At 40.4% G+C, this 22,856-nt stretch overlaps 1 protein-coding gene across 1 annotated transcript in view; it reads left to right on the forward strand.

Annotated features, from left to right (window-relative positions):
- The window catches only part of Ctnna1 (catenin alpha 1), a 131,872-nt gene that overhangs the window by 11,212 nt on the left and 97,804 nt on the right, over positions 1-22,856 (forward strand). Inside the window, 2 exon segments of the mRNA XM_059246026.1 lie at positions 14,476-14,582; positions 16,240-16,435. Coding sequence (XP_059102009.1) covers positions 14,478-14,582; positions 16,240-16,435 — 301 coding nt within the window. The 5' untranslated portion in view covers positions 14,476-14,477.

Raw genomic sequence — 22,856 nt, forward strand, 5'->3', positions numbered from 1 at the left:
TGCTGAGCCATCTCTCCAGCCCCTTCGTTAATTTATTTTGTGTGTATGTGGGCGTGACACAGGTTTGGAGATAAAGGACCACTTGCAGAATTGGTTCTCTCCTTCTGCCATGTGGGTCATGGAGATTTGAACTTAGGTCACCAGGCTTGGTGACAAGCACTTCACTTGATATGCTCTCTGACTGCCCCGTGCATCTGGCTTCTTACTTCTGGGGATTGAACTCAGATCACAAGGCTTGTTAGGCAAAAGCTTTTACCCACGAGCTGTCTCCTTGGACTTTATATGCCACGTTTTGATTATCTGTTCATTTGTTTGGGGACATTTGGGTTACTTATAAGGTAAGCTTTTTCTTAGAGCTTTAAAAACTTTTAGAAGAGGCATAGTGGCACACGCCTTTAATCTCAGCACTCAGGAGGCAGGTGGATCTCTGTGAGTTCAAGGCCAGAATGATCTGCAGAGTGAGTTCCAGGACAGCCAGGGCAACAAAGAGAAACTGTGTCAGGGGAAAAAAAACCTGGGGGTTCGGGGGGTGGGTGGTGGGTAGGTGGAGAGAAAGAATGGAATTGTGGAATTTACCTTAACTTTCATTTTTAGGATTTAAATTTAGTTTTTAGTTTTATTTACTCTATGTATATGAATGTTTTGGCTGCATGTATGTATGTGTACCATGTGTGTTCCTGGTACCATCAGAGGTCAGAAAAGAGGGAGTCAGATCCTCTGGATTAGAGTTACAGATGAAAGACTGAAAAGACATTACAAAATATCTAAATTTAGTGTTAGAAGTTTTTAATGATTAATCCAATTTAATCTTTTTTTAAAATTTATTTTTATTTTATGTGCATTGGTGTTTTGTCTGTATGTCTATGTATGGGTGTCAGATCTTGGAGTTACAGATAGTTGTGAGCTGCCATGTGGATGCTGGGACTTGAACCCCGGGTCCTCTGAAGAGCAGCCAGTGCTCACAATGGCATAATTTATAGTTTATCTCATTTCTGAATTGCTAATTTAAAGACTAATTCTTATCTGGATTACCTAATTTTCATTTCCTTTCACTGTATAAAGCTGTGGGTTTTTCCTTGTCTTTTTTTTTTTTTTGAGGTTGTGTTGTTAAATATTGGCAAAATAAGTGGAATGTCCATTGTCATGAAAATGTTTTAATTGCTACAGCTTGTGTTACTTTATTAGTGTTTGATACCAGAATTGAAGATTTGAGTTGGAAACCTGAGTAAGATGAGGTGATACAGTTCTGTACTGGTTTATTAGCTAGGTTAAGCTGCAGACTGTTTATTATGTATACAGTGTTCTGCTTACATGTATCCCTGCAGGCCAGAAGAGGGCACTGGATCTCATTACAGAGGGTGTGAGCCACCATGTGGTTGCTGGGAATTGAACTCAGGACCTCTGGAAGAGCAGCCAGTGCTCTTAACCGCTGAGCCATTTCTCCAGCCCGCAGACTGTTCTTGGAGCTGGAAGTGCTGTCGTAACTCAGGAAACACACTCAGTGTGGCCTGTTTCTGGAGACACGAGGGAGAGGAGCCTTTGCTAATAGTACATTTGCCCCGTGCAGTTGGCTCCAGTACATGCTTTCTTTCCAAGTAATCACACACCCTTACTGTTTACTCACACCGTGTTGAATATTTCATTATATTATACATTCCATTATTAATCTGGGCTCTTAATCACAGTTTATAAAGTATGGTGGAGTGAGGAACCCAGAGGCTGAAGGGAGAGCCAGGAGGCAGTGTTTTAGGGATTTTCTCTTTCTGCAGATCTCTAAATTGACAAAGGTTTCTTATAACCATGCGTTACCTTTTCTTTCTTTCAATGACCTGGGGGTCATTTGGTTCTCAGAAAAGCTTTAGACTGACTTTGAGGTGTATCTTTAAAAACCTGTCGTTTTACAGAGATGTGGTCAAATGAAATGTGAGTTTGATCCCTTGGGAAGGGGCGGAGTCCAAGGAAATGGAAGATGGTAACCCTGAAAAAAATGTAAGCTTATTTAAGACTAGAGAGAGAGAGGGGTTTCTAGGTATTGTTACTGAGTCTAAGGAAGTGCAATGCTGAATGTCAATAACATTTGGAGGGATTAACTTAAATACAGCACCTTCATTAAAAATCTGCCATGAGCAAGATGCTAGAGATGTTAAGCTTCCAGCTAATGAGATTAGCCCCGGTAATATCAGTGATAGATTGGGGTTGCAATCTGTGTCTATTTTTGCTAATCTTACTCCTTATTTCTTTCTGCATGTCAGTATTGCAAGATGAAAACTAAAACAATTTTGAGTCAGTTCAGTTAAACATAAAAAGATTACAAGCATGTGTCCCTCCTCCCGGCTAGAATGTTATTTCAGTTGAATCAGAAAAGTGATGGTGGGCCAGAGAGATGACCCATCTGCAAATGCACCTGCCTCCACGTAGGAGGACTTGAATTCCTGGACACTACAGAGTGGACAGGAGAGAACTAATAAAGTTGTCCTCTGACCTTCACTTCCCCTGTAAGACCAGTTGCTAAACAGTCCTCTCTCTCCGGAGCCAGATATTGGGGTAAAAAACTGAGATCAGAGAAATAGGACAAGTCATAGACAACCTCACCTCATTGACACCTCAGTCTCCAAAGAGACCTACTTCCTGTATACCCACCCCTATATGCCTTTCTGTTCTGCCATCGATTTCCTCTCTCCGCCCAGCTACCTCACTTCCTGTCTGTCTGTGCAGACCTCCAGACCTCCATGGTTAACTAGTGGTGGAATTTAAGGCATGTGCCACCACACTTGGCTCTGTTCCCAGTGTGGCCTGAACTCACAGAGATCCAGAAGGATCTCTGCCTCCTGAGTGATAGGATTAAAGGCGTGTGCTGCCATTGCCTGACCTCTCTGTTTAATATAGTGACTGGCTTTTTCCTCTGAGCCGCAGATAAGTGTTATTGGGGTTCACAGATAAAATATCACCACATTCCCCTGTAAATAATTTTCTCCTCAAAGGTAATTTTTTTTTTTTTTTAAACTGACGGTTTGTTGGTTGTGTTGGTACACACCTGCAATCCTCTTATCACTTGAGTGGGAGACTGAGGCAGGAAGATTGCCTGTGTTTGAGGCCACCCAGGGCTTAATGGCAAGATCTTGTCTCAAAATAAACAATGGAGATCCACGTGTGTTCACAGTGGCTCTGTTTTATAGTGCCTTGTGGCAAGTTCTGGGGGAATCTAGAGAAGTAGGGATAACCCTTTCTGTGAGGCAGAGGATGGGATGTATCTGAGTCTTGAAAGAAGGTGAGTAGCTTTCCAGTTGAAAAAAATCTGAAGGTGCTCTTGGCAGAGGAAAAGTAAATGTAAAGCTCTGGAGGCTCACCTGTTTCCATGGGTTGGAGACTGGGAAGGCTAACAGGCCAGTGCAGGTGAAGCTGGCCCTGTGAGGTTTTGGCTTTATCCTGTTTGTTCTTCTCAGAGAGGAGTGACCCAATGATGGCGATAACCAGAGCTGCTTGGAGAATAGCTGGGAATGTAGATTCATAGGTAACACGCCTTTCACACACACTCTTTATAAGCAGTTCTGGGAATGGAGCCCAGGGCTCAGCTAGTGCTAGGCAAGTGCTCTCTCTGTCACTGAGCTCTAACGCTGCTGGCTCACTCGCATACCAGACGGGCGATAAGACCCAGGCTAGATAGAGCTTGCAGAACAGTGTGTATTGTATCAGTAGGAGGATTATGCCATTAGTGTTGACTGAGGTAGGCAGAAAGAGGGAAGGGAAAAGAACCTAGAGTCTCCTTGTAGGGACCTGGTTGGTGGGGCTTTGGTCCACAGAGATGGGGAGGCCATAGGAGTTGGTAGGGGTAGGATTGTGAAAGGGGTGGGGTTGATGACTATGAAGTCTGAAGAAGTCAGCTCTGCAGTTAAGTGCTTGGAGAGATCCTGTAGACTTGTAGAAACATAACCGTAAGGACATTTTCTACTCTTACTTAAGTAATGGAAGAGGTAGGATTTGCTTGTACTATATAGTTGGACTCTGGAGTGTCCTTCAAAGGCCCAAGTGTGTGGGCATGGCTGTACATGCCTTGGCACTCAGGAGACCAAGGTAGGTAGATAGATCTCTTGAGTGCTAGTTCAGCTAGGGCTACACAGAGAGACCCGGTAGAAGCGTTTAGAACAATGGCTCTCAATCTTCCTAATGCTTTGAACCTTTAATATACAGTTTGTCATTTTGTGGTGACCTTCAACCATAACATCATTTTCATTGCTACTTCATGACTAATTTTGCTACTGCTATGAATCACAATGTAAATATTTTTGGAGATAGAGGTTTGCCAAAGGACTTGCAACTCACAGGTCAGGTGGAGAACCACTGCTTTAGGAGGTGGGTCCTAGTGGGAAGTCTGTAAATTACTGGAGGCACGCCTTCCAAGGGTTTATAGGTCACTGGAGTGTCCCCTGCCATTGGCCAGCAGACTTTATTTCACCATGTTTTCTTTGATGCATTGCCATAGGCCAGCCAGTTACAGACTAAAATAACTAAAACCGTGAGCCAACTTTTAGAAGTTGGTTATCTCATGTATTTGCTATAAACCTGACTCTGTATAGACTACTTTCCCCTTTGGTAAGGAATTGTTTTTAGCATTTTTCAAAATAATTGTTATAAACAGTGAGAATGGAATGGTTCTAGAATATTTTAAGTAAGGAGGAACAAAATTCAAACCTCTCTAATGGCTTATACTTTCATAGGTTTTGTTTTAGTGGTGGCTGCCTCCACCCACTCTATTTTTCAGTTATGCTATGGTTGCTAGGAGGCGCCTGTGTTCTTCACAACCTGAGACAACCACTTGCTTCTGGAGTGATGTCAGGTCTTCATTAGGCCTCCTCGATAGCTAGGGGCACCCTCTTTTATGCTTTAGAGCTTTTTCTTGTGCCCGAGTGAGAACTGGACAGCTTACCACTTTCTGTTGTGTTGTAACTGTACCTGGAGCATTGTTCTTTTCCTTCTGTTTTTTAAATTTTTTTATTTTTTGAGACAATAGTCTGTCTAGCTGTCGCAAACCTAGAACTCTTAGTAGACCAAACTCACAGATCCACCTGCCTCTGTCGCTTGGGTGATCGGTGCCACCATGCCCTGCTTTCCTATAATGGCCTTCTATTCCACAACTTTTGAGGGGAAATTTCCAAACCTAACAGAAGAGTTACAAGATAAGTATTAGTTACTTTGCTTATTGCCCTGACAAAATCCCCGACAAGCAGTGTAATGCAGGAAAGGCTTGTTTTGGCTTATAGTTTGGGAGTGTAATCATCACACTTGCTATATATATAGCACAGGTGAAGTTCTGATCTTCTTGCCTCCACCTCCCCAAGTGTGGGGATTTTAGACTGGTCTAGGTTCAGTTTGGCTGGTTCTTGACCTCTGTGGTTATTAAGAGAGGCCGGCCCTCTATGGACCCCGCCTGCTTGTATCATTACTGTAACTATTTTCCTCCTGGTGCTCACAGCATCTTACTTGTCTACTGCTTATGCCATCACTGCAGTGGTTTTTGTTCGTTTGTTTTGTTTGTTTTCTAGTCCAGGCCTGTTCTTTTGCCTCAGCCTCTTGTGCTAGATTCCAGGCGAGAGCCACCATACCTAGTCCTTTTTTAAGTATTCACTGTTGTCTGGAATAGTGTTCTAGGAGGAGGCACTCAAGTGTTTGCTGAATGCATGCTGCTTAAATTTTTGATTGATACTGTTGGATTTAGATTTATTGTTTGCTTAGTTCTCTTTGTAACCAGTATGTTTCCTGGTTTAATTTAACTGTTTTCTTTAGTATCCTCAAGAAAATTATAAAAGGGAAGATATGAATGATGGGAGTGAGTTTTTTTAAATGACTATTTTTTTTGAAGATTAAGTCAAGTATCTTTTTTTTAAAATCACAATTCTGTATAAATTGCAAGTAGAGTGACATCTATTTTATATTATATGAGCTATATGAGTACCTGATAGAAAATATACACTCTGGGTTGATCACGTAACATACGATGGACGACTCATTCAATCCAATTACTCTTCTATAGCAGGTAGGAAACTTAATTTTTTTTTTTTATTTTTAAGATTTGTTTTCTGTGTATAAGTGTTTTTCCTGTATGTGTGTGTGTGTGCACCACCTGTGTCCCTGATGTCTGCAGATGTCAGAAGGCCTCAGATCCCCTGGAACTCCAGTTTTGGATGATTGTGAGCCACCATCATGTGGGTGCTGGGCTCCAAATCCAGGTCCTCTGGAAGAACAGTCAGTGCTCCAGCTCCTGGGAAACGATGCCAAGTTTTTATATTACTTTTGCTTATGTGTATATGAAGGTATGTGCTTATGTTAGTGTTGTTGCCCACAGAGGCCAGAAGAGGGTCAGAAGTAGGGTCCCTGGAATTACATGTGGTCATTGTGAGCTTTGCAACCTGGATGTTGGGATCCGAATTCTTGGTCCTCTTCAAGAGCAATACACTCTTTCCGGCTGTATGAGAACTTTTTACTCTGGTTAGACCTAACCAAGATGATGATACTGAAATTTTAATTAGGAATATTGGCTATAATTATGAGTAAATAATTTTTGTTTATGAGGACTATCCATTTAAAACTTAAATATTTTCTTACTGCTTCCTTGATCTTAACTAGTTTATAGTGTGAAAAAGGAAAACTGGGGTTTGGAGATTTAGTCAAATAAAATTTGGTTTTCAGAGTAAGTTAATGATAAGGATTACCTTGTTTTGTTTTGTTTTTGGCAGTTACCAAGAGATTTTGGAGCTGAGGTTCCTATGGCTGTGTTAAGTCTGCTTAATGCGGATACAACCTGACATACCTATGGCTGTACAGAGTAATCCACAATCCTGGATCTTGTGCAGTGTGACAGTTAATGTTGCTTTGGGTACTTTTAATTTCTAAATCTCCTGATTTACATTTAAATGAACCATCCTAACATTTCATTAACATAACCTTGCTGTTTAAAAAATTGGCATTGACTAGCATCCTAAGGATAGAAAAGCTTTGGCAGAGACACATTTTAGGAATGATGTGACCATTCTGTTGTAAATGAACTTGTAATGTCTTGTGAGAATGTCTATAGCTCTTTCCACAAAGAGGCAGTTTGCCAACAGTCCGCTCCCTTGGGTTCTGATGGGACTGTGCTGAATTTCCTTTCTTGCTTTTCCTTTCATACAGGTTGCTAGACAAGCAGTTGAATCTCTTTCTGAATTTGTAGCGATATTTTGCTTTATAGACAAGATTACTATTTTTAAGGTAATGAAGACCGAATAACTGCATTTTAACTTTTCATTTCATGCCATTAAGTATAATTCCTCCTGGAAAAACTTGAGGTTGCTGTTTTTCATTAAGGCTGGCCAGCTCTAGCAGATTTTATAATAGATCTTGGAAAGGAGTGCTCTGTAAGTTAATTGGAAAACTGGAAGCTGCCAAGAGCTTTAAAAGTTATTTGTTTAGCTATTCTAAACAATACCATTAATTGTAAATAACCAGGAGAATATGACTAAGAGTAAGGCAAGAATTTTTTTTCTTGGTAGGCTTGTGAATATTTTCAAATGGGTTGCATAAATTCAGTTCTGCTTACACCGCTGTGCCCTTTAGAAAGTACTTTGCCAGGACCTTGTGGAATATAAAAATATCTAAGTATTGTTACCTTAAAACATGGAACACATATTAAGCTTGAGAAAATTAAGTTTAATAAAACAATTCAAAGGCTGTTGAGATAACGTAAGTCAGGGTTCTCAACCAGTGAGTGGTTCATAACCCCTTTGGATCATAACAACCCTTTCACAAAAGGTTGCATGTCAGATATTTACATTATGATTCATAGCAATAGCAAAATTGCAGTTATGAAGTAGCAACAAGAATAATGTTGTGGCCGGGCGGTGGTGGTGCACGCCTTTAATCCCAGCACGGGAGGCAGAGCCAGGCAGATCTCTTGTGAGTTCGAGGCCAGCCTAGTCTACAGAGTGAGATCCAGGACGGCACCAAAACTACACAGAGAAACCCTGTCTTGAAAAAACCAAAAAGGGGGAAAAAAAAAAAGACTTTAATTTTAGGTCTCAAAGGATGTAGGATATGAAATTTAACCTCTTTAAAATTAAAAATACATACTTTTATTTTATAATTAAGTGTATAAGTGTTTGCTGTATGTGCAGCACATACATGGAGTGCCTGGGGAAGTAAGGAAAGGTCATCAGATTCCTAGCCTGTAGTCACAAGCAGTTGTCAGCTGCTGTGTGGGTGCTGGGAGCTGAACAAGAGTTCTCTTAACTGCTTGGCCATCTCTCCAACTTTTAAATTTCTTTTATTACTTTTATTTACTGTGTGTATATATCTCTGTCTGTCTGCCTGTCTATCTGCCTGTCTGTCTGCCTGTGTGTGGCACCTGTGAAGGTTGGAAAACACTAGAGAGTTGGTTCTCTCTACCATGGGGGTTGTGAGGATGGAATTCATATGCATCAGGCTCCTCAGGAATCTTTATTGGCTCATCTATCTCACTGGCCTGTAGTTTTCTTTCTTTCTTTCTTTCTTTCTTTCTTTCTTTCTTTCTTTCTTTCTTTCTCTCTCTCTCTCTCTCTCTCTCTCTCTCTCTCTCTCTCTCTCTCTTCTTTCTTTCTTTCTTTCTGTGTATTTTTGGAGACAGGGTTTTATAGTCCTGGCCAGTCTTGATTGATGACTCTTTGGCTTTGGCTTCCTAAATTCTGGGATTGCAAGCATATACCACCATGTGGCCCACTCTTGTTTTGTTTTGTTTTATTTTGTTTTTCGAGACAGGGTTTCTCTGTGTAGCTTTGCGCCTTTCCTGGACCTCACTTTGTAGCCCAGGCTGGCCTCGAACTCACAGAGATCCGCCTGGCTCTGCCTCCCAAGTGCTGGGATTAAAGGCGTGTGCCACCACCGCCTGGCTTTTTTTTTTTTAAAGATTAAATTTTTAAAATTTACTTCTGTGTGTGTATGTATGTCTGTGTGAGTGAATGCTACAGTTGTGTGGGTGTCTACAGAGGTCAGAAGATGATGTCTGATTCCTTGGAGCTGGTGACTATGAGCTGCCTGATGTGGGTGTTGGGAACTGTACTTGGGTCCTCTGCAAGAACAGCAGATGCTCTGAACTGCTGAGCGATTCTTCTCGTCCTCCTCTTCTCATTTTGCAGATGAGAACGTTGAAGCTTCAGACAAGAGAAATAACTTCCCCAAAGTCAGAAAATAAGTTAGTAGAAAAGCTAGTGTCAGAAGCTGGTCTTCCTTCTGGAATATGGTCTTTGTAAATTGTAAGATCTATAATTTTGTTTGTGCCTTTCTCAGCAGTGGGCCATCGAAGGGCTGACTTGTTTCTGTAGTATAACTTAATATTGTTTGAGGTCACTTTTGTCAGGAGTGTGTGTGTGTACATGTGTATGTATGCACATACCTTTACTTACTGTGTATTTGTGTGGTGTGTGCACCATGGTGTACATGTGGAAGTCAGAGGACACGACTTTGAAGGACCCAGTGGCTCTCTCCTTTTACCACGTAGGACCTGAGAGTTGAACTCTAGTCTTCAGGCTCGCTGGTTGCTTGGCAGGGCTTTTGGTTAAAGATGTTGCTTGCACAAGATAAAGAAAATAGGCCATGAACTTGAAGGAGAGAAGTGGGGGTGGGTGGAGGTGTGGGGTGGGGAGTAATGCATGGAAGGTTCGGAGGGTGTAGTAGGTCTTTCTTTGAACTGCCGGCTCCCAAATAGTGACATGGAGACTTATTAATTGTGGAAGCTTGGCCTTAGCTTAGGGTTGTTCCCAATTAGCTTTTTAATTAATCTATTTATATTAATCTACTTTCTGCCCTGTGGCTTGTTATCTCTGCTCAGTACTGTGTTTCCTACTTCCTCTGAGTCTGGATGGTGAATTGTGCCTCTCTTCTTCCCAGAGTTCCTGTCTCTGCATGGAAGTCCTGCCTAGCTTTTGGCCTGTCAGCTCTTTATTAAACCAATCAGAAGGTGCCTTTTTGGAGACACATCTTCACAGCTTACAAAAAAGATTATCCCACAACAGGAGGGAGGAAAGGAAAGGAAAAGAAGAAACAATGTGATTATAATCTCAAAAAGTATTAAAAAGAATGAACGACAGCCCTCCACATTTTCTCTAAAGCTTGATATTTTTCTCATTTAATTGTGACATAATACATATTTATCTAGTGTCTGTAGCCTCTGATAAATTTACAGTTATTCATATTCTGATTTTTTTTCCCCCCCTGAGACAGGGTTTCTTTGTGTAGCTTTGCACCTTTTCCTGGAACTCACTTGGTAGCCCAAGCTGGCCTCGAACTCACAGAGATCCACCTGGATCTGCCTCCCGAGTGCTGGGATTAAAGGCGTGCGCCACCACCGCCCGGCCATATTCTGATTTTTTTATTCAAGGTTTGGAAGGTTGTGTTATGGAAAATACTTTTCAAGTTTATAAAATTGAACAAAATACAGTGTTATCTTTTCACTAATCTGTATAATTTGTAGTAATGGACTTTTTATTTCCAAAATTGATACTGTCAGGTCCAGAAGAAACCCAAGTCAAGGCTCACTCAGTGTTTGTGGCTCCTCCTAGCACTTCTCACCCCACCTCCTACCTAAACCTGGCTAGCTCAGGGGACTGAGCGTCTGTTCCCCAGCTTCTGATGGCTGTAGAAACCAGCCACTTTTGGCCTCGCTGCTCTGGCTCATGGCTCCTCTCTTGGTCGGCGGCTTCTTTCTAGGTCAGCTTGCCTTCTTTCCCCTCTCTCTCTCTCTCTCTCTCTTCTCTCCCCTCTGCTTTCTCTTTTCTCATGACCTGTTTAATCTGGATGCTTCCAGATGCCCTGGGCTGTTCTTTCTCTTATATCTACAATAAAACCCTTCTCCCCGATCATACCTAGAAACATTCATGTCCTCATGTTCATTCAGATACTTGTCTATTTTTATTCACCTGTCTATGGCTTAATACTTCAAAGTCAAACAGCCTTGAAATTATTTTCCTCATAAATAAAACTTTATTTTATTAAAAAGTTCTACATTAGGCAGCCTGCTTCTATTACGGTTTTTTGAGTCTTAGACAAGTTCTGTTTTCAAGTTCTCTAATCTGTTGTTCTCAGTGTGTGCAATTGAGTAATTTTCTTCAGCCTCTTTAATTAGGGTGAATGTCCATGAAGGAAGGCGATCTTCTTAGAGACTAAGAGTTTGTAGAATTTGGAACTGGAGATTGGGGAAGTTGTTGGTAACAGTTAAATTTGGAGATTTCAAGTAGAAATCTGTATGTCTGGCTTCTCTTAAATTCAGATCATTCTAAATAACTGAGTCTGTGATAATTGCCGGGAGTTGATCAGTTCGGCACAGCTTTTGAGTTGGTCTTTTTTGTAGGTCTGTTCTGTCCATCCCCCACCTGGAGAGGCCACGTGTCATTTTCATTCATTGTGTTTATAGTCCGCCTTTGGCATTGTTTCTGAAAGTAGCACAGCCTTGGCTTTCTCAGTGGAGCTCACTCTTAACACATGGGAAGCTCTGGGGCTCTGAAGTGTCAAAATCAGGAAAACAAAAGATTCAGAAGATTTTGGTTTTTTGTTTATTGTTTTGAGACAGGGTTTCATTCTATAGCTCAAGCTGGACTCAACTCAGTATCTAGGATGGCCTTATGATGATCCTCCCGACACAACCAAGTGTTGGCATAACAGGTGTAGACCACCATTTCCACCTTGTTAAAATAGTCTAACTTGGGAGCTGGAGTGCTTGCTGCTCTTCTAGAGGATTTGGTTTGGTTTCTGGTGCCCATGCAGCAGCTTATCTAGTTCCAGGCGATCCGATGCTTTCTTCTGGCTCCATGGGCACTCTGCATGTATGTGGTATGCATACATACATAAAGGCAAGATAAAACATAAAAATAAATCTTAAATTAATTTCTCTGTAGGTGTGGTGGTTCACACCCTTAGTCCCAGCACTTCAAAGGCAGAGGCAGGTTGATCACTGTGAGTTCCAGACCAGCCAAGGCTACATAGTGAGACCCTATCTCAAATAAAACAAAACCTTAAATGCCAAAACTTTTTTTTTTTTTTTTTAAATTGGTTTACCTGTATCTGGAAAGCATTTTATTTCAGAAAAATTAGAAGAATTTCTTTGGGAAAGTGAATTGTTGTTAGTAGTGGAGTAACAGACTCGCTTGTGTCGGGCTCTGGGTTCATTTCCAAGCACTCCTACCCTCTCCCCCAACAGTGGAGTGTGTTATGCTTGCTCAGAAACTACGAATTGCTTTAAATGCCCACTTAGAACTGTCTTTACTTAACTACAGGGTCTAGCCCTCTAATCCTGAAAGGTTCTTATTTGTACTGAAGCGGTCTCTTTGAAATGTTAGGGAACTAGGATCCACAGGGCAAACAATTTCTTGTGAAGTGTCTTATCTGTGACATTTGATGACATTTGCTTGAGCTGTTAGCACTCTTTAACAATCTAGACCATCCTCTCTCTTAAGGCTTACTGACTAGTGGACAAATAACCTTTAAAGACCGAAGTGCATAGGCTGGGCATAATACAAGCATAGGGAGCAAGTTCTCTGGAAACTGCTTTTTGTGTTGTTAGATTAGGCAAGTCTACCCCCCCATTCGCATTATGTGATTCAGTGTTTTATTGGTGCTTAATTAAAGTGAAATGGTGAAAATTTGGAAATTTAACATCAATTATTATGCTTATTAAAAAAGAAGAATCCGCCGGGCGGTGGTGGCGCACGCCTTTAATCCCAGCACTCGGGAGGCAGAGCCAGGCGGATCTCTGTGAGTTCGAGGCCAGCCTGGGCTACCAAGTGAGTCCCAGGAAAGGCGCAAAGCTACACAGAGAAACCCTGTCTCGAAAAACCAAAAAAAAAAAAAAAAAAAAAAAAAAAAAAAAAAAAAAAAAAAAAAAAAGAAGAATCCATTTTCAAATTTTATCTTAGGTTTCTTGACCTTTTCTTAATTTTGTGGAATATGCCTCACTGTCAGTTAGTCTGATATTTACTTAATATTAGACTGAAGTTATGTAGTTTTGTGATAAAGTACTACAGAGGCCACAGGTGTCAGATCCAGTGGATTTGGAGTTATAGTTGTGAGCTGCACGATGTGAGTGCTGGGTGATTGAACTTGGGTCCTCTGGAAGAGCAGTATGTGCTGGCTTCGGACTCACAGAGATCGCCCACCTCTGCCTCCCAAGTGCTGGAAATAAAGGTGTGAGCCACAACCATGGCAGTATTTACTTTTAACTGCTGAGCCATCCCTATAGTCTCTAGAATAATATTTTGTCTTTCCTAATGTATCATGACAAGAGATACATGGTGTCAGTTTGTCCTCTGTTACTGATGTTAATGTTGATAATTTGGTTAAGGGTGTGTGGTCCATGTTTTTTTTTATAAGGTAAAGTTAGTGTTCTGTCATAAATAATCTGGGTTTCTATGTCACCATGTAGTTATTCAGTATTTCAGTTACTGTCCATCTACTTGGTTTTAGGCTTTTTTTTTTTTTTTTTTTTTTTGGTTTTTCGAGACATGATTTCTCTGTGTAGTTTTGGTGCCTGTCCTGGAGCTCACTCTATAGACCAGGCTGGCCTCGAACTCACAGAGATCTGCCTGGCTCTGCCTCCCGAGTGCTGGGATTAAAGGTGTGTGCCACTACCGCCCGGTTTAATGAACATTTTTAATGTGGTTTTTCTGAATTGGTTATTTCGTAAGTGTAAAGTAATACATGCTATATTTTGAATACTTGGTGCCTAGATAAAATATCTCTAATAAAAAAATATATTGATGCCGGGCATTGGTGGTGCATGCCTTTAGTCCCAGCACTCAGGAGGCAGAGCCAAGGTAGATGATCTCTGAGTTTGAGGCCAACCTGGTCTACAGAGCGAGATCCAGGACAGGTACCAAAACTACACAGATAAATCCTGTCTCGAAAAACAAAAACAAAAAAATCTAAAACAAAATGAAATGAGGATACTGCAGTAGATGTGGTAGAATAATAGAAAATTTTCTGTATTAGTTTCTGAAGAAATTTCCTTCCTTCCTTCCTTCCTTTTTTTTTTTTTTAAATCAGGGTCTCACTATATAGCTTTGGATGGCCTGGAACTCAGTATGTAGAACAGCCTGGCTTCAAACTCATAGAGATTTGACTGCCTTTGACACACCCGCCCCCCAAGTGCTGGGATTAAAAGCATGTGTCATCAGGCTTGGCAGAAATTTCTTTCAAAATACCCTTCACTTTAGCTTTTCATGCTGCACCATTGTTGGACTGGAGAAACTGGAACTAGAAGTATCTTGGTATTAGAGAAGTCAAAATTGAAAGGTTCTCTGTGCTCAGGATTGTCCTTTAGTGTTTTTCGACATAAAATTGTTATGTACTAGAGGTCATTTTCAGGTTAGTTACAATTATTTCCTCTTGTAAATTCTTCTTTACTGATAGAAAAGTCTTTGTTAGAGGTTTATTTTATGTTTCTGTTTGACATTTGCCTGACTTTGGCTTTTTGTTTCTTAGAAATGACTGCCGTCCACACGGGCAACATAAACTTCAAGTGGGACCCCAAAAGTCTAGAGATCAGGACTCTGGCTGTTGAAAGACTGTTGGAGCCTCTTGTTACACAGGTAAGAATCTGGAAACGCAAATACACAGTTGTTCTGTCATTCTTTTGCAATAGGCCTGGCTAACAGACTCATGACCAAGGTTGTTAGCTCAGAGTCTTTATTGAATTGGTTGAGTTTAGTTAGTTGGATAGTACTTAGATGATTTGGCTCCATTACTATCGACACATATTTATTTATTAAAAATTATTTATTTTTATTTTATATGCATTGGTGTTTTGCCTGCATGTGTCTGTGTGAGTGTGTCAGATCTTGGAGTTACAGACAGTTGTTAGCTGACATGTGGGTGCTGGGAATTGAACCCAGATCCTCTGGAAGAACAGCATGTGCTCCTAACCGCTGAGCCATCTCTCTAGCCCCACATACATTTACTTAGTTCTTTTTGTTACTGTTTTTGAGACAAGGTTTTGTATCACCAAGACTGGTCTTAAAGCTCCTTAGGTAGCTGAGGCTGAACTTGAACTCTCTTGATTGCTGTCTTCACTGTGTAAATACTGCTTGGACTAGAGCTATGTGCCACCATGCCTAGCTTTAGTTAATTCTTTAGACTACAGCTGCTACCCTTTTCTAAAGTCTTACTGCTGGTAGTAAAGGTTGTTAGTTTGTAGTGCACATTTCCAAATGTTTGTGCTTTGCTGATAACGTCACCCTCCATTAGAGAGGAAATCAAGGAAGATGGAACTTGATTGTCATGGTGCCTCATTCAGCTTAGTCACCTTTCGTCGTGTAGGGTTAGTTGGCAGGTAACTGAGTTTGAGGGTGTGGGTTTGGTATTTTCTGTTACAATACATGTATCATAATGTGATGGCATTTAGTAACAGCAGCTAGCTATATATTTTTACTCTTGGCATAGCTAGTATATGTGTATATTTATGTATTAGAGGAGAGAGAAAATGAGAATGGCATTTACCGTCTTAAAAGATTGCCTTCCAAGTCATAAACTATTATTTTATGTATCTATATGTAGCTGTGTGGGGGTTAGGTGGAATATTTGCTTTCTTGAACCCAGTATATTCTGTACCTTTCAGGTCTGTGTTTGGCAGGTTTATACTGTAACAAATCTTTAATCATCTTCAACCTACAGATCATCTGGTATATTAAACTTATTAATGATGGCTAAAGTTCTGGAACTTTAAGCATCATCACAGTAGGCTTCTGTGGGCAATCTTCTTTTCTTTATTAAGGACCTTTACTAATTAATGCTAAGATTTGTGTTAATAAGCTTGAACAGACTTCAGAAGTAAGTTTTCTTAAAGCATTTTGCAGATTGGTAACAATGACTTAAGTAGCCTTCTGGTAAAGCGGAATTCATCATTCAGCTTTTTCTGGAATTTCTTCACTAAAAAAAGAGGCATTGCATTTATCACTAATCTTAGTTTCAGTCCGTGAAGTTATTCCAAAAACTAATGATTGTTTAAGAAATTAAAATGCATTACATTTCTTGTCTTACATATTAAGAAATAAATTGTTTTGGAAACTAAACATAGCATCATTTTTCTGTTAACAAATCTGGAAAGAATTGTGTTATGCTTAGCAAGCTCTCTAAATCTAAGTGTGATGCCTTACTTCCTTATGGACATAGGCTTGCTGTCTTTAAAGATATTAGTCTGTTAGTTTTCATTTTAAATGATTAATTTTTTTTTTAAACTTAAACTCTTAGGTGACAACCCTGGTAAACACCAATAGTAAAGGGCCCTCTAATAAGAAGAGAGGCCGTTCTAAGAAGGCCCATGTTTTGGCTGCATCTGTTGAACAAGCAACTGAGAATTTTTTGGAAAAGGGGGATAAAATTGCAAAAGAGAGTCAATTTCTCAAGGAGGAGCTTGTGGCTGCTGTAGAAGATGTTAGAAAACAAGGTAAGTCAATAATTGCTTTACATATGAAGAGAGATATGTCTTCCTAGAAATTCAGTAAAATTTAAAAGTTACATTTATTTATATCTGTACACGGACCTGTGTTTGTACTCAGCATGCATGTGGAAGTCTGAGGACAACTTGTGGGAGTTAGTTTTTTGTTTTTTGTTTTTAAAAAAAAAACAAACTGTGTGTGTCCTGGGGATTGAACTCAGGTTGTCAAGCTTGGAAGCAACAGCCTTTACTCACTGAGCCATCTCACTGGCCCTGATTGGCTTTTTTTCTCATGGGTTACTCACCAGGGGGAAAGTTGGCTACTGTGACATAAGAACACTCTGGGAGTTCTGTAGTGAGGAGGTAAAGCCATCAGCAGACTTTTCAAAGCATATGAGTAAACTACTTTGCAAATAGATATCCATTTGTCCCCTGAGGAGCGTACATGTTCCTTTGAAGCTACCATTGTTTTTTGGATGATACATTATTCAGCAGAAGAAAATATGAATTCCTTTCTCTAGAAGGTCTTTAGTGGTCCTAAGCCCTGATGTTACTTGTTTTACTAGTATATTAAATAAATGCTTATCTAAGAAAATGCCTTGTTGATATCTGTGGAAATATCTTGCTCCTAAAGGTAGTGTAAGGTATGTTTGCTCTGTATCAGTGTTGACTACTTTTGATTAGATAGGTGTTTCTAGATTTTTTTGGTAAAGGGCCAGATAGTATTTTAGTTTTACTGGCCATAGAATCTCTGCTGAAACTATTCAGCCCTGCTGTTGAGTTTAGAAAACAGCTATGGAGAATATATACACAAATGCACAATGTGTAATCTGATAAAACTTATAAAAGCAGAAGGTATGCTGTTTTGATATACAAAATACAATTTGCTAATTCCTAATCTAAGATTTTTCCTACACTGTTTAAAAAAAAACAAGTTTGCCATATTCAAAGAAGTATTTGTTTATACATTTATAATAAATACTTTTGAGTTCTAAGTCAGACCTTCTGTGTTTGGGGTTTGTGTGTGCCCTGTGCTTTCTTTTCTATACAACCATAATTAATGAACGCATACAGTTTTGTAGCATAAATTTCTTTCTGTATTAGTCCCTTATATGAATAACATGTATGAAAATTTGGGTACCTTAAAACACTACCTGCCATAATGCTATAAATGTGTCAGAAATGCCCACATTCATAAACTCGGGTCCATTTTCCCCTAGGGTAGTAAAATGACCAGGTGAGCCTCCTGTGGAAAGTGGGAGTCAGTTGTTAATTTCAGGACTTCTAAACTCCTATGGTCTCGGGTTGCATTATAATGACAGTCTGCTTAGGCTAGGTGCTGAGCCTTGTACAGGCTGACCCATACTGGTGTTTCTCATATGTGCCCTTTCTTTGATGAGGTCAGTCTTAGCTTTGTTTTTGTTTCTGTTTTTTTTCCCTAGTTCTTTTTATAGTGATAATTAAATGGGTTGCCCTCCCCTTTGCAGTTTATTTTGTAGTCTGGTGGTCTTTCTCTGTGGTACCTAACATGGTACTGGTTTGTGATAGGTACATGTTTTAGGATAAGTAACTGTTCCCTAGAGAGTACAATGTGAGTCTGTATTTCCTTTCTCAGAATTGGAGTGTTGTTTTACTTCTCGTTGACAAATATGAATGCTCTCATGTAGGTGAAGAATCATAAAAAGTTGATACAGTGCACATGGTGTAAGAGTTATCCTTTCAGTGTTTTTAGTATATTCACAGGGTTAAGCAGCCATAGTTGCTGTCTTTTTTTTTTTTTTTTTAAATTTTTTCTCTTATGGTTTTTATTTTTATGTGCATTGGTGTTCGACCTACATGTCTTTGTGAGAGAGTCGGATCCACTGGTCCTTGAGTTACAGACAGTTGTGAGCTGCAATGTGGGTCCTCTGGAAGAATAGCCAGTGCTCTTAACCACTGAGACATCTCTCCCCCCCATGGTTACTGTCTTAGGTTCGGAGCACTTCTGTTACCCACAAAGACACCTTTTACTCATCATAGGTCACTGATGTCTTGTGCACACAGTAGGTTCTTTTCTTTTAATTTTAATTTTTACAGATGGGGTCTTGCTACCTGGGTCATTTTGCCTCCATTTCCCAAATTATCATAACTGTGTGCCATCATGCCTGGCCCTATGCATATGTATTTCAACAGTTCATACAGAGGAGGTCTGCCTCTGGTTACCTTAAGAGTATTTTATGAGTCCTTGAATAGTAAGAGTTCTGACTAGAAAAAGAAAGCACTTAGCTGCCTCTGGGACATTCAACAGACAGATGAGAGGATTTAAGTGATTGCAAAAGGAGAGCTGGCGTGTACCATGGTCCACATTTAGAGTAGGTCTTTCTCAGTTAACCTAATCTAGATAATCCCACATAGATATTCCTGGAAATTTGTTTCCATAATGATTCTAAATCTGAACAAGTTGCTACTCAAGATAATTATTACATACCTTTTAATGGAATAGACTTTTACTTGATGGTTGTTGTGAGACTTGCCTGTAATCTTACCTCTTAGAGAGCTTAGGCAGAAACCGGGCGTTGGTGGCACATGCCTTTAATCCCAGCACTTGGGAGGCAGAGGCAGGCGGATCTCTGTGAGTTCGAGGCCAGCCTGGTCTACAGAGTGAGTTCCAGGACAGGCTACAAAGCTACAGAGAAACCCTGTCTCGAAAAACCAAAAAAAGAGAAAGCTTAGGCAGGAAGATCGAGTATTGCACCTGGGATACATAGTCAGCCCTTATCCTTAAAAATAAAGAACTAAGCTAAAACAGCAGCACTTGTAATATTGGGCCCCATTCAGCAGTTGGCTTTCAAAAGCTGATAGTAGGGACTTGTTCTAATACCAGCAACTTCTTCCCTGCTGCCCAAGCATCCACCTGGGTGAAGACTCAAAGAAGCAGAGGCACACCTTTGTATAATCTTTTATTGTTTCCAATAACATTGTTTTTCAGTAAAGAGGCCAAGTAGCTATCATGGGCTACAAAATGAGATGGGGAGGCGGGGTGGGGGGGGCACCGACAAAGTCCAGAAAGAAAATGAAAGAGGATTCAAATAAATAAATGATTGGGTAAAAGTGAATCTTCTAGGAAGAATATATGTTGGGGAAAAAGAAAAACCCAACAGAATGAGACTGGCCGGTTGATTATGTGTGTTCCTCTGACAGGGGAGACACTGTTCTAGTAGTGTCTTAGTTGTTTGTTGCTATACAGACACCATGACCAAGACAGCTTACAGAAGGAAGAGTTTATTGGGGACTTACAGTTTCAGAGGGTTAGCTAGAGTCCATGATGGTCATGGTGGGGAGCGTGGTGGCAGGCAGGCATGGTGCTGCTGGAGCAGTAGCTGAGTGCTGCATCCTTACTATAAGCATGAAGCAGAGAGAGAGACACTGGGAATGGTGTGAACCTTTGAAACCTCAAAGCCCATCCCCTGGACACTCCTCATCCACACCTCCTAATCCTTGCCAGACAACTCCACCAACTGGGCCAAACATTCAAATATATGACCTGTAGAGGCAAGTCTCATCCATGCCCCCAAAGCAGAGAGGCTGTTTTTTCTGTTTTGTTGTAGAACTTATAGTTGGGACAAATGGGTATGAAACATAAATTAATAGAATGAATATAGAAAGAATGATGAGAAGGTAATACCAGGTTAGAAATCTTCCATAATGTGTTAGAACATCCATTGGATCTTGAAGTGGAGAAGAAAAGGAGAATGTCATCCAGGGAAGCAGGAGCACATTCAAGTCATGCCTGGAGAATGGTGAGGACTCCTACTGCAGGAGAATGTTAATGGAGCACTGCTGATAGGAAAGGTTAGGAGAGGCTGGAGGGGAGGGCTTGGCTCACATGGTAGAGTGGCTGCTAAGCATGCACAAGGTGCTAGGCTGGATTCAGAAAACACACTTCCCCCTAAATAGTCTAGGAAATTATTTCCTGTGCGTTTTTTGTTTTCATTCTGTTTTCAGGCCCAGGCTGGCCTTGAATTTACCTTTCAGCCTCTCAAATAGCTGGAGTTAAGGGTGTGCTCTTGGCTTAGGGCACTGTTTTAGAGAGTGGCTTGGAATGCCAGGTGTGGAAGGGATGGACTTTTAGGGAATGATATAGAATCACAGGATTCTATTGTTGGGACAGGTTTACAGCTTCCCATATGTTCCAGTACATCAAGTGATGCAGGGCCCACTCCCTCGGGAAGCAGCTCTTTCCAGTATTGGTTTGTGTTTATTTTTAAAACTTAAAAAAAAAATTAAACTGAAATGTTTCTTTAATTTTAAGAAGTTCTACCATCTAGGCAACATCACATATAAGGAAAAGTGGTGGTTCGTGGGAGATTAGTCTCTGAGCTTTGCACAGGAAGGTTAGAGAGGTTGAGAGGTAGGAGAGAGTAAAGGCAGGACCCCGAGTCTGGACACCATTGTCACTGCTGCGTGGTAACAGGAGCGGAGGGAGAAGTGCAGAGCAGTAAATTGTCATGCAGGTTAACTCTTGTGCAGATAACTATTCTTTTAATAGATAAATTAAGGGACTTGCTACATGAAATACTGTGTAGTTTATTTTCTTGTAACCTGAATGGTGGGTGCTAAGAACTGAGGCAAATTCTTTTTTTTTTCTTTTTTAAGATTTATTTATTTATTATGTATACAGTGTTTTGTCTGCATGTATCCCTGCACACCAGAAGAGGACACCAGATCTCATTACAGATGGTTGTGAGCCACCATGTCGTTGCTGGGAATTGAACTCAGGACCTCTAGAAGAGCAGTCAGTGCTCTTAACCACTGAGCCATCTCTCCAGCCCCATGGGGCAAATTCTTTAAAGTTAGAAGTATTTGTTCCAGGAGCTTGGGTTGTAGCTCAGCTGGTACAGTGCTTGCTTTGCGTGCTTGAGACCCTGAGTTTGATCTCAACAGCACATAAAACCAGGCAGAAGTGGCATTCTCCTGTAATCTCAGTACTCAGTAGGTGGAGGCAGGAAGTTCTAGGTCATCCTTAGCTACATAGTAAATTCAAAGCCAGCCTGGGATACATCCTGGGACACATGAGACTGTCTCTGAACAAAAAAGAAAAGGGGGAAAAGCCCTCATCTCAGCATAGAGCCATTTGAATTCAGCTGTGCCAATTTCTAGTCAAGTTAGATTTCTTGGCAACATTTAGTCCAGTAATTTAGTTATACTAACAACAGTCAATTAATAGGTTGCTTTATTTTAACTTTTTATTTTGAAATAATTATAAATTCACTGGAAATTATAATGATAGTGGAGAGGTCCAGTGTACACTTCATCCAGCTTCTCATTTGTTTACATCTTTGATACTATGTATAATAGTGTGATTTCAAAATCAGGACACTGACGCTGGTTCAATGTGTATCTATAACTTTCCTTTTTATTACATCTGTAGATTTTATGTAACTACTGCTGCAGTCAAGATACAAGGAACCAGTTCATCTTCTTGTTGCTCATTCATGCACCTCTTCTCCTCTTTCCTGAATCACTTTGCAGTTCTGTCCCTTTAAGGATGCTACACTCATCTTTTGAGATTGGCTTTTTCTCCGCTGAGAACACTGTCTGATTTTGAAGGCCATCAATATAGGTGTATGTAACGAATGTTTAAACTTTTTTTTATTTTTTTATTTTTCAAGATAGGGTTTCTCTGTGTAGCCTTGGCTGTCCTGGAACTCACTCTGTAGACCAGGCTGGCCTCAAACTCACAGAGATTCTGCCTGGCTCTGCCTCCCAAGTACTAGGATTTAAGGCGACCACTGCCTGGCACATTTTTTTTTTTTTTTTTGAGGTTGTTTAAACTTTTAATTGCTACCCCATGGCATGGTTATAACTTATCCATGGGAAAGTAGAGATGTCTCTTGTATTTTATCCTCTTAACAGGGTTTTTTTCCTCTTTTGTTCATAAAGATTTTATTTTATTTTGATTATGTGCATATGTGTATGTGTCTGTATTTATGTATGGGTATATGTATGTTGGTCTAAGTGTACTTGAAGGCCAGAAGAAGATGTTGGATACTCTGGAGCTGGAATTACAGGCAGATTTGAGCTGCCTCATATGAGTGCTAGTAACCAAAATTGGGTCATCTGCTAGAAAAACCTGCAATCTTTTCTATTGAACCATTTCTCCAGCCTTTTAACATCTTTTCCCCCTACAGTAAAACTTTAATTTTGATTAAGTCTACTGTATTGGTTTCCCACACCATTTATGGATCTAAATTCTTCACTAAGTCTTAGCTCATGAAGATTTTATGTTTTCTTTTAAAAATTTTCATTATCATTCCATCCATCCACCCACCCATCCATCCATCCATCCATCCATTCATCCATCATCCCTCTATCAGTCATTGGGGGAGTTGAGACAGGGTCTCTCTATGTAGCACTTGTCCTAGAACTTACTATGTAGACCAGGCTGGTT

This window comes from Peromyscus eremicus, chromosome 19 (assembly GCF_949786415.1).
Source record: "Peromyscus eremicus chromosome 19, PerEre_H2_v1, whole genome shotgun sequence".
Taxonomy (NCBI): Eukaryota; Metazoa; Chordata; class Mammalia; order Rodentia; family Cricetidae; genus Peromyscus; species Peromyscus eremicus.